The 12,290-nt window shown below is 31.3% G+C and overlaps 2 protein-coding genes across 2 annotated transcripts; one reads left to right on the top strand and one right to left on the bottom strand.

Annotated features, from left to right (window-relative positions):
* Positions 1-18: 18 nt before the first annotated feature.
* Positions 19-3,086, bottom strand: LOC131616165 (uncharacterized). Its single transcript, XM_058887424.1, has 6 exons — positions 2,655-3,086; positions 2,492-2,568; positions 1,179-1,244; positions 975-1,049; positions 800-874; positions 19-612 (listed from the first exon to the last, which is right to left on the bottom strand). Exons 1-6 carry the CDS (start codon positions 2,974-2,976, stop codon positions 247-249), a joined length of 981 nt encoding a protein of 326 aa, XP_058743407.1. The 5' UTR covers positions 2,977-3,086; the 3' UTR covers positions 19-246.
* Positions 3,087-5,068: 1,982 nt separating this feature from the next.
* On the top strand, positions 5,069-7,814 carry LOC131618026 (probable NADH dehydrogenase [ubiquinone] 1 alpha subcomplex subunit 12). Its single transcript, XM_058889295.1, has 5 exons — positions 5,069-5,243; positions 5,437-5,463; positions 5,924-6,015; positions 7,184-7,293; positions 7,388-7,814. The coding sequence occupies exons 1-5, from the start codon at positions 5,152-5,154 to the stop codon at positions 7,544-7,546; spliced, it is 480 nt and encodes a 159-aa protein (XP_058745278.1). The 5' UTR covers positions 5,069-5,151; the 3' UTR covers positions 7,547-7,814.
* Positions 7,815-12,290: the final 4,476 nt, after the last annotated feature.

The following is a 12,290-nucleotide window of genomic DNA, read 5'->3' as shown; positions in this document are numbered from 1 at the left end:
TAGTAAATACCAAACAACTGGAATCTGCAAATCAAATGTATAAATTTGTAAATTGCAATAAACAATGTATTGCCAATTTGGGGTCTTGTTTATGAAAACTAGCATCTGTCATAACAAATATACTGAGACTCAGTGGATAAGGTGCGTTCGACTACTGACTTTTTAACACTTGATACTGATCAGCATACTGCCCTAAGGACTGAGTAGGTCATATGCAATAGGGTGTGGTGGAGGCAAAGGGATGCCCTAGCTCTGCATTTGTTGGCCTGGAAAACCTTGTGGAGGTGGCATTGATGGAGGTCGAGTACCAAGGGCAGCTGGAGGTGGAAGAGGTGGCATTGCGCCAGGTACAGGTCTGGGACCATTTGCAGACATAGGAGGTGGTGGCGGCATTGATCCTGACATTGGAGGTGGAGGGGCCCGAGGAGGATTTCCCAAAGGTGCGCTGGGAGGAAGCCCTTGTGGAGGAGGTGGTGGTGGTGGTAATGGAGCTTGTGATGGTGGGGGCATTGGCCTTGGAGGAACACCAGGTGCTGTGGTGCCATTGGGTGTGGATGTGGGCGGCTGTGGTTTGGTTACCTCTGGTGGCTTGATTTTAAAATACAACTGCAGCTGCAGACATAGCAACAGTTCTGTAGTCAGTAGCTGCTAGTGGAAATAAAATATCATACACATGCATGATAATATGTATGAATACATATGCATGAATTATTAACTTATTCACAATCACACAAAATATGTACACTTGGATGGACAAACTTTTACATTATGGATATCTAAGAGGATTAAATATACTAACCGTAAACATCTTGGAATCTGGGTCCCAATGCGAGAAAAACTTTGGAGTGGACTTGTCAATCTCTGTGCTAGGGACCTGAAAACGTAGATTAACAAGTACAAATAAATAAATCTCCACAGCTCAACATACTTACTCAAGGCCTTAGACACGATAAATAATAAACTAGAGCAATTACCTTGAAAGAAATTGTTTCATATGGTTCAGCTGCAAACAAGAGATACTGATATCTTTTATCAAATGGTTGCACCCTCTGTACATATAAAAAACAGAAACCTTAAAACATGGCCTACGTGTAACAAATAATTTGACAACTTTGACTTCACAACACACACACGGAGAAAGATAGGAGGAGGTGTAAATCAATAAATTAAAAGTCTACCTGCTCATAGGAGGACATAAATCGATGCCTAGGCTTTGCAAGGTCTTCAATCTCAGGATATTCAATCTGCATCAACAGGAATTTTCAAAGAATTATCTCTGTTATCATATGATAATGTTCGAACAATTCAATGTTGAGAAAGTCACGAGGAGAAGTGCTATTGACAACAATAACCACCGACGCCACAATCTTTTCGCACATAGTCGAATATATGGACTAAGCAGCATCATGATCATCATAATGCCCTATCATGAACTGTATTCAAAGACTAACCATTTTAAAATCAACCAATATGCAACTTCACCTAATCTTTGTATGATCCTTCATCTAATTTACTCCCTTCACTAATGTTTCTCCAAGTCTTCTCCGCACATACCCAAATAAAACAACCAATATGCAGCTCCGCCGTCTTTTCCACAACAAAGCTACCCTGATTTTCTATCTAACAGTTTCATTCCAACCATAACATTCTCTACCCTAATACCCACAAGGAGAAGTGTAATTGACAACAACCACCATCACCACCAGAGTCTTCTCTTACTGAATCATATAAATGGAATAAGTAACATCATCATATCATAATGTCCTATCATAAATAAATTGTGCTTATTACAAACCATTTCAATCCAAATCCCTCTTAATGGGTGTGACCTATAGTATACCTAGTGTCCCTCTTCCCCTAATATATGTCGCAATGAACTATTCATTATCCAATCTACTCCACAGTCATTTCTAAGAGTTAACACATACCCAAACAACCCAACTATTATCAAATTTCTACTATTTGGCGCTGCACTGCCCTAGTTTTCTGTCTAACACTTCCATTCATAATCCTCTTATTCCTATTTTTTTTTGTATACTATAATTATTCCTAATCCTCCAAGTTTCCCCAAAATTGGTTAGAACTATATAACCATTAAAATCTAAGAAGTAAAAGGTTCTAGCTGATACGCAATGAAACACGGACACAAACACGGACACGACACCAACACATCCGACACCGGTAAAAAAAATTTTAAAAATGAATAAGTTGAACGCAATCACAAGTGTTGGTGTCGTGTAGGTGTAGGTGTCTGTCACGGACAAACTTATTTTCAGAGGTGTTGGGTACTTCAGAGCTTAAATAATTTAAGCCAAGTTGCTTTTACAGTCCTCACAGCTATTTAATTGTACCAAATAAGTTCTCAACGCAATTTTTTCCTATAATTCAACGTACATTTCAACACACGTTAATTTGTATTTGCATATCTAACAAACAAACTATCAATTTAAACTCTCAAAAATATAGATGTAGTTAAGAAAACAAGTAAAACCTGAAAAAGGAGTGATCTTTGCTTAGTATCAGGATCAAATTGCTTAGTCACACGATAACCAGGACGCCCAATCTTAACTGCAAACAAACAAAAACTATCAAATTATCCACTCCAATTAACAAATAAACAAAATAAACAAAAAAAAAAATCAAGGGTTTGATACCAGTTTTCTTAAGGTTAAGCTTCCGCTTATGAGGTTGAGGTTGAGTGGGAGCATCTTTAGCCTCACGTGCAGCACGCTTAGCGAGATTGGTTTGATGGCGTTTGCCCTGAGTATGAGCGAGGTAGTTTCCTTCGTTGTTGTGGAGAGTGAGACAGAGTTTGCACTCGTAGCTACCGAGATGATTGCGCATGAAATATGGATCTTTTGCTAGATCTATTGTTTCGAGTGCGAGTCGTCGGAGACGCTCACGGCGGTCTATTGCTTCGTTTTGCGCCGTCGCGGCTCCGCCGCTTCCCGGTTTTGAACCCCATTCTCTGTCCATTGGTTCGAGTTCGGAATTGGTTCGTTCTCTGCACAAATTTCTACTAGGAATTGGAATTGGAATTGAAAATTGAACAACGGAACACTACATTCCTATACCTCTGTTGTTGATACTGGTTTTCCCTTTCATTTTTGTTGGGCTGGGTTTGGCTTTGCTTTACAAGGCCCACTAGTCTTTCGCTATCACAATTGAAAAAAAAAAAATTCCTGTACCTTCTCCCAAACTCTTGGTGAAAATTAAAAAACGCTCTCAATTTTCTGAGATACATCTCCGGACGCACTCATATTTTATAAAATTTAACTCAAACGAGCGATTCACCCTTATTATATTTAATTTTGGAAATGCATATCCGAATAAATTTTATTTTTTACATAAAAAAAAAAAGTGTTTTTGGATAAGCATATACAAAAAGTTCTCTGTTGTGTTTTTCTTAACTTCATATTGAGAACACTAGTTGTTAAACAAGGTTGGTTGTGTGACTTTGGTTCGGTATGTCTTAAACTTTATCCTAAATTATTATATGTAAGTAGCTTGGCTACCTCAACCAACTGATAATTTTATTCATAAGATGACTAGGAATATTTTTGTGAAAAGGTAATTCAAATCATGGTGTGCATCTTGTTGGCTGGAATAAAATTACTAGGTCCAAAAAGTTGGGTGGTCTTTGAATTCGAAAAGCAAGAGAAGTCAATAATTCTATGTTGGTTAAGATGATTTGGGGTTTCCATATGGATTGTGAAGTCAATATTACATTAGCGAACAAACATTCTTTAATATGAAAAAGAAATCAGAATCAGTTACTTGGAATTCAATTATGAAAGCTCTATTTGTTCTTTAAAATGGCTTTAAATTTTGATTGAGAGATGAGAACTCTTTTGTATGGTTTTGCAATTGGTTTGGGGTAGGGAAATTAGAAGACTAGGTTCTCTGTGTGTTTATCCACGATCTAGGAATGTGAGTGAGCGATATTTACTTGGATGAGAATTTGAACTTGTATTCATTATAAACTAATATTTCTTCGGTTGTTTGTGACCGCCAGAAAGGGCTTCCCATTTATTTGAATTCTTCAATACTTGATCAATTAACTTGGAAGGGAAATTTATATGGTAGCTATATTGTTTTGGATGGTTATAGCTGGTTCAACACGTTTGAAATTGTTTAAAATACGACAGGCAATAACGGTAGGAAGCAGGTGTGGTATATTCTTGCTTTTAAGAAAGTGAAATTCTTCTTGTGGACAACTTTACATAAGTCTCTTCCTATGAAATCGATGTTGTGTCATCGTGGTATACTCTAGACGAATCTCTATCATATATGCAATCAGGACGCTGAGACGGCTTCACACTGCATGCGAGATTGTGAATTTGCTACTCGCTTTTGAAAATCTATTGGCTTCTTGGACCAACTATTCTTCCAAGGGTGTAATTTATATGATTGAATTAGACATTACATCGATGATGACTTTATCTTTTTGGCTACTTGTTGGTGATTATGGCACACTAGAAACAAATTATGTCTTGCAAATGAAGTAATATCTTCCTATACTTTAAAACTCATCATAGTGAATTATGCTAATCTGTTAGATAAATGTTTTCTCAAGCATAATTTGCATCACCCAACGAGAACGAACATGTGGAGTGCACACAAAACTAGTAATATGATTTTAAATGTTGATGGTAGTAGCCTAGGTAATCCCAACATCTCGGATTTTAGTGGATTGGTTTGAAATATTGATGGTGTTTAAGTTCACGGTTTTGCGGGTAATATTAGATATTTAAATATCCTTCATGTGGAGTTGTTGACTCTATATCATCAAAGACCTAGTGTGTTATTCTGGCTATAACTTTATTATTAAACTTATCTCGGAATCTGTTAATGTTTAACATTAATATGTCGCGATTCTTCACAATATTGAAGAATTTATCTCTAAGAAATAACAAATTCAAATATTTTATACTTTTATTTGCGATGACTATTAAAAAAACACGAAACTACATAACAATCTTTTATTTATTTTTTTCCTTTCCCCATTTAAAAAAATGTTTAAAAAATAAATTTTTTAGTAAAAAAGAATTATGTGAGAGATATTAATTTTCATTTGCCTTCGGTATTACATCACCAAACGCAGCCTTACATACAAACAACATCAAGAGAAAAGAACTCGGCGGTGAGATCATGGCGTCGTCGGTGGTGAAGAGCATCATAAGCACGGTGAAGGAGAAGGGTCTCGGCGGCTTCTTCCGATACCTCAAGGATGAAGGATACCGGTTTTTCCCTTTTCATTTCAATTCTCTCATTAATCGTTCAATTTCACAAATCGTAGTACCTTTTATTTTAGGGATTATTAATATTAACCCATCCATGATAATTATTCAGCTCAAGAACGTGTCAATTCCACTATTAGGGTTCATTGATTCGATTTGCTAATACTGTTTTTCGTTTTCGTTTTCAATTTTTCAGGAGGTGCCTTCCTGATGGAAACCTATTGTAAGCCAATTTTATTTTTTTTTTACCTTTTTTTTTCCCTGTGTGTATTCAAGTAGGAACATGAGAATGATGAGAGTTTTTTTTTTTTTTTGGAAGAGAATGAATTAGAGGGTAACATTTTCATTTTTAACCGAGTTATATAATATTCGGAAAAATGGTTGGGATTAGATATGGATTTTGATGATAATATTTGGAAAAATGATTGGGATGAGAAATGGATTTTGATGATAATATTCAGAAAAAATTGTGGTTCATTGCAATTAGACTTAGATTTCTTGTTTGGTGCTGCCATGAGCAGCTGGATAGAGACATTGTTTGTGTAAAGTTGGCAAAGTGAAGGGTTCGGCTTTTAATAGGGAAATATCTCAGCTGTTTATTTGCTTTTTACTGTGAGATTTGAATTCCCTTGTGATACTGCATTTTTTGTCTTCCACTCTAATTGCTTTATGAATTTATGCAGGCAAACCAAGATCCATAATATTGGGGCAACGCTCGTTGGTGTTGATAAATATGGTAACAAGTATTACGAGAAAACTGAAAACACACAGTATGGTTAGTGCCCTTTTCTCTGTGTCTCTATTTGTATGTGTGTGTCGGTTACTGATAAAGAGATATGGCTAAATTCAGTGAAAACTAGTTGCTTGAACCCAAGACATGCCGAGGTCACTTTGATAGCATCTGTTAACATAATGAACATGATAGGTAAACCCTTAAGTTAGTTAGGTCAGGCTCTGATATTTAAAAATACTAATAGTCATTTGAGAGAAATTAAGGCATTTAGGCGTTTGGAGGGTTCGCAGACCCTCAAAGTTCTACAGTGTTCTAGTTCTGTAATCCAGAGAATTATCCCTATTTTCTATTTAATACCGAGAAACAGTTTCTGTATGGCGTATACTACTACTAAGGGCGTAAATGTCTGATGTGATTATTGGAGTTACAACTATATACCAGAATCTATGCTGTAGTTAGTTATATTGGTTGTACTAGTTGTTTGTGCCAGCTGTATCCACGACAGTTGGTGTAGGATAGTCTCAGATTAGTGCAGGATTAGAACTGCTATATGTAAGGCTGTTAAAACCTGTAACAGAGTTAGAAAAAAAAACTATTCAATACACAACAGAAAATTTTGTTATTCTTTTCTCCCAAGTTTTACACTATAACCGGACAAGTAAGCAATCAATATCAAAAGACAATAATTACTATCTGGTCAATAAAGATAGATTTAGAGGTTGGAAAAACTGAGATCAGAGCCTGAACAATTGAGTATAATCCAAAGTAACATAATAAAAGCCTACAGTTGAGGGAGAGTAAATTACCTAACCTCAATGCCTCCATGACCATGACACCAATGAGAGGGGAACCTTGGGAGGAAATGGATGACTCTTCTGCAAATACGTGTCAAACAAAATTGTAGAAATTTTTGTGCCTTTCCTAGATGAGGTTGTAAATAAGCATTGCTTCTTGCTATGCATTTTTGTGTATTTCCTAGATGAGGTCGTAAATAAACATTGTTTGCGCCACTTTTTTTTGCATGTCCTATTGTTTTTACATTCAATGGCAATAAGACTTCACTTTTCCGTATGTAGTGTGATTCACTTTATAGGAGTCAAACTTCCATATTTCTATGATAAGTTGTCAAGACTCAAACTTAGGTCATTGTTTGGTTATTGGAACTCTGAAGACGTAATAACTCGTGATACATTATGCTAAACTTTGACAGGAAGGCACAGGTGGGTTGAATATGCAGAGAAGACTAGATATAACGCTTCTCAGGTTCCTGCTGAATGGCATGGCTGGCTCCACTTCATAACCGATCACACCGGTGATGAGGTAAATTTGTTTGTTTCCTAATTGTTACCTTGATAATATCATATGCTAAGAAAAATGAAGCCCTAACATAATATTTGCTATGAATTTGTTGCAGCTTCTCCTACTCAGACCAAAAAGGTACGGTCTTGACCATAAAGAAAATTTGTCTGGAGAAGGTGAGGAGTTTATCTATCATTCCAAGGGACATGCTCTCAATCCAGGGCAGAGAAACTGGACCAGGTACCAACCATGGGAATCCACGACCAAACCGTGAATATGGTTCAGCTTTCAGTTGCAGATGTATTGGGTCGGATGTTTGTTTTTCTTTCGTCCTGACAAATTGTTTGAATTCATTTCATGAAATGGAAAACAGTTTTTACTTTTTTAACAATAAACGAATTATTAGCTGTGATAACAGACAAACTCATTGGTAAATTTAAACATTTTCTATATACTGTTACCAATCGGTATGTATGAACTGTGATATGTTAAAAACAATCTTTTGCTTTATTATCTATAATTTGTTGAAGCATGTTCTTTAATTGCTGATTTTTTTGTTGTTGTAATTTTCCCACCTCAAACCTTATTTGAAAAATTATAGTCATAGAGGTTTACTTTATATCATATTCGTATAATAAAACATTTATTGATTAAGCTACACAATTAATACATTTGTACATTAATTAAGCTACACAATAATGTTGTATCAAAAATTATACTTCTATTACATTCACTTTTAGTTTTCTAATTTTCTTTCTACAACGGCCACTTGACTACCCTCTATTTGATCAAGTATTCTAACTACTAATCTACATAGTTTTTTTTATCTATAATTTAAGAAAAGTTGTCGTTATGGAAATCACAAAAATACCCTTTTATTATCTTAGTCTAAATTAATAATTTTAGAGAAAAAAATATCTTTTGTTGATTTTTTCTAACTCATTTTTTTCACTTTTTGTTACTTTATTTTTATTATTTTTGATAAATTATTAATCAAAATATTCTAATATATTATTTTTAACAAAAAGAGCATTATTCATTTTAAATAATTGTTAATTTACATTTAAAATAATATTTAATTTTTAAAAATCAACGTTAGTAATTGAATATTAATAACAAAGTTTGAAATAATTTTTATTTTATGATAAATATTTTTTAAGAAAATAATAATAATTTTAGTTAAAAAAATTTATTTCAATTAAAATGAATTAAAAAATATACTTGAAAATGTGTGTTATTGGATAAAATACAAAAATGTGTGTCACTTATCATTAACTTCAATTTATATGATTCAAAATATTATTATATTAATATATATTAATTAAATTTATACAATTAAAATAATATTTGCACAATTAAATATTAAAAAAATTATTTGTTATTGATGTCATTTCACAAATATATATATATATATATATATATATATATATATATATATATATATATATATATATATATATATATATATATATATATATATATATATATATATATATATGAGAAAAAGTATTACTTATTCAATTGTAACATACTACTATTATTTATAGTCAAATTCTATTGATCCAGATATTTTTGTAAATGATACCTAAACAAAAATAATATTTGTATACGGAAAAAAATATATATTATTGATCTAAATATTTTTATACATGAAAAATGATATTTATGATCCAGGAAAAATTTATTCAAAAAAGATATACGGGAAAAAAGTTATTATTGATCTAAATATTTTTATATACAAAAATTTACATTTCATTCAGATATTTTTGTAAATGATCTCTAAATATAAATAATATTTGTATATAGGAAAAATCTATTCATGATATAAATATTTTTATATATAAAAAATGGTATTTGTGATCTAAAAATTTTGATTAAAAAATGGTATACGGAAAAAAAACTATTATTAATTTAAATATTTTTATATACGAAAATTTAATATTGATCCGAATATTTTTCTAAATGATACATAAACATAAATAATATTTGTTTACGGAAAAAAAATTATTATTGATCTAAATATTTTTATATACGAAAAATGGTATTTATGATCCAAAAATTTTGATTCAAATTTTATTTTTGATTTAAAATAAATATTTTAGGTAAATAAATGCGCGTACCAAATCAGAATCCGTGCGTATGCATGGGTTTATTACTAGTTATTTATAAATGTCCAAATTATGTATCCTTTTTTCTAACTAATCTTTTTACTATTGTTATTGTTATTTTTAATCTTATCTCCTATAATTTTACTACATATTTATCTCACGATCTTCACCTAGATCAGTGCAACAATATTTAGATAGATGTTAATCACATATTCACATTGTGTCTCTAAAGATGTTCAAGTTACACTACTTTCTCCTAAATTTACACTCTCGTATCCTTTTATGTAAAATACACACTAACATTGAGAAATTTTGTCATGTTGAGTGTTGGGTGTGGACAAGACCTCTAGATGCATTCCATATTTATTCATTGAGGGAGAGATTCATATAATTAGGGTTGTAAATCGATACCAAATCATGTAGCCCAAAGATTGCACGAGTACTCAAACCACCACACTCCATGAAGATTTCATTCATGTACTCAAGTATCTCAAAACTGCCTCAAGCATCTTTCTTACTTCTATTTCACATTTTCACCTATTCAGGTCAATGTCTTTTGTGATTCTCAATAGGCCACCTACTCGACGCTAGAAAATATGTTTCAAACTTTTGCATTTTTCTTGGCAACTCCCTCGTTTTTTGGAAAGTCAAGAAGCAAGCTACTATATACAAAAGTTATTTTGAGGTTGAATACAAATGTATGACATCCACAGCTTGTTAAATCTAGTAGCTCTCTTATCCTCTACAAGATTTCAAATCGCACAATCTTTCCCATGATAGTTATGAGATACTTAAGTACATTTATTGGCTCTCTACTTGAGTAAACCCCTTATCTATTAAAAAGGTGACGCGTTAGTCCTTTCCGTCAATTTGATGGAAACGGACGTTAGACTGTGCATGTGTGGCATCTGACGTGGCTATGTTTGCACGCATGGCAGGATGACGTTGCATATGTTATCTCCAAGATCCTGAAAATTCTAAAAATTATTCCAAAAATTTGCCCTCGCTAAGATTTGAACTCATAACACTTTAATTATAGTACAAATGGGTGTACCACTAGGCTATGTTTATTTTGGTTGCTTTGTTTTCTTTCTGCAGCTACTTATTAGCTACTGCATTGCATTAGTTGATTTCTTTTGCTTCTACATTAATAATAATAATAATAATAATAATAATAATAATAATAGTAATACTAATAATGATAATAATAATAGTAATAATAATAATAGTAATAATAAAAATAATATTACTAATAATAATAATAATAATAATATTAATACTAAAATAATAGTACTAATAATAGTACGGATACTAATAGTACTAATATTCATAATAATGATAATAGTAGTAATAATAATAATAGAGATAATAATACTAATACTAATAATAATAGTTATAATAATAATATTAATAATAATAGTAGTAATAATAATAATAATAATATTAATAATAATACTAATAATAATAATACTAATAATACTAATAATAATAATAGAGATAATAATAATAATAATAATAATAATAATAATAATAATAATAATAGTACTAATAATAATAGTACTGATACTAATGATACTAATAATACTAATAGTAATATTAATAATAATAATAATAATAATAATAGTACTTATACTAATAATACAAATAATAATAATACTAATAATAATAATAATAGTATTGATACTAAAAATACTAATAATACCAGTAGTAATAATAATAATACTAAAGTAATATTAATAATACTAATAGTGATACTAATAATAATAGTAATCATAATAATAATAATAATAATAATAATAATAATAATAATAATAATAATAATAATAATAATAATAGTAATAATAATACTGAGAATAATAATAATAATAATAATAATAATAAAAAATAATAATAATAATAATAATAATAATAATAATAATAATAATAATAATAATAAAATGGCTGTAGTTAATAAGTAGCTTCAGAAGGAAAAGAAATCAATTGAAATTAGAATGGCCTAGTGGTACACTTGTTAACCCATTATTGTAATAATTAAGTTGTCTTGAGTTCAAGCCTTGGTGATAGCAAAATTTTTTAATAATTTTTAGAATTTTATGGACTTTGGTGATAACATATGCCACGCAACCTGCCATGTGTGCAAAACATAGCCACGTCACACGCCACACATACATAGTCTAACGTTCGTTTTCATCAAATTGACAGAAAGGACTAACGTACCACCTTTTTAATAGATAACGGTTCTATTTGAACGTTTTAAAAATTAAGGGGCCAAAATGGACCCGAAGTAAAGTTAAGGGACGAAAAAAGATATTTTGCCTAACTTAATTTATTGTTTCGCTTTAATCTCTTATGAAAAAACGTTACAATGTAGCCCCTTAAAACTATTCTATTAGCCTATTAAGTCTCTTTTGTTAAATTCTTTAAAAAAAAAGTTAAAAAACACATACGTGGCAGCTTTAATGCATTTTCTAATATGAAATGATATTTTGTTTGCTTTTTTTAATTTTATTAAGCCAGTTTGTTTAATTTGCAAATTAAAATCATTTCCAAGGTTATAAATTTCATTTTTAACTCTTCACTTACCGTTCAACTCAAGCTCTTCTCTAATACTCTTAAGATATGAACCCTATCGTATTGTTCACTTCCAAACTCTTCGTTAACAAAGTCCGAAATTGTGATACTTGGAGCAACGAAGAAGACGAATACAAAAAACTCTTCATTTTCACCATTGTTCATCCAGTTTTCCTTGAGGTACGATTATCTGTTAAATCTTCTTTAAAAGCAACCTTTTTTTCTTCAACTTATACAAAGACTGATTTCTTCATTATTTTGTTCGTTTAGGTCATGTCTGATAGGTTTCAGTGTGTCATACATCATAGGGGTGTGTTTGTTAAGTTTAAGAAATTAGAT

Source organism: Vicia villosa, linkage group LG7, assembly GCF_029867415.1.
Source record: "Vicia villosa cultivar HV-30 ecotype Madison, WI linkage group LG7, Vvil1.0, whole genome shotgun sequence".
In the NCBI taxonomy this organism is placed as follows: Eukaryota; Viridiplantae; Streptophyta; class Magnoliopsida; order Fabales; family Fabaceae; genus Vicia; species Vicia villosa.
Note: the sequence above shows the minus strand (reverse complement) of the source record. Positions and strands in the feature narration are given on the sequence as shown.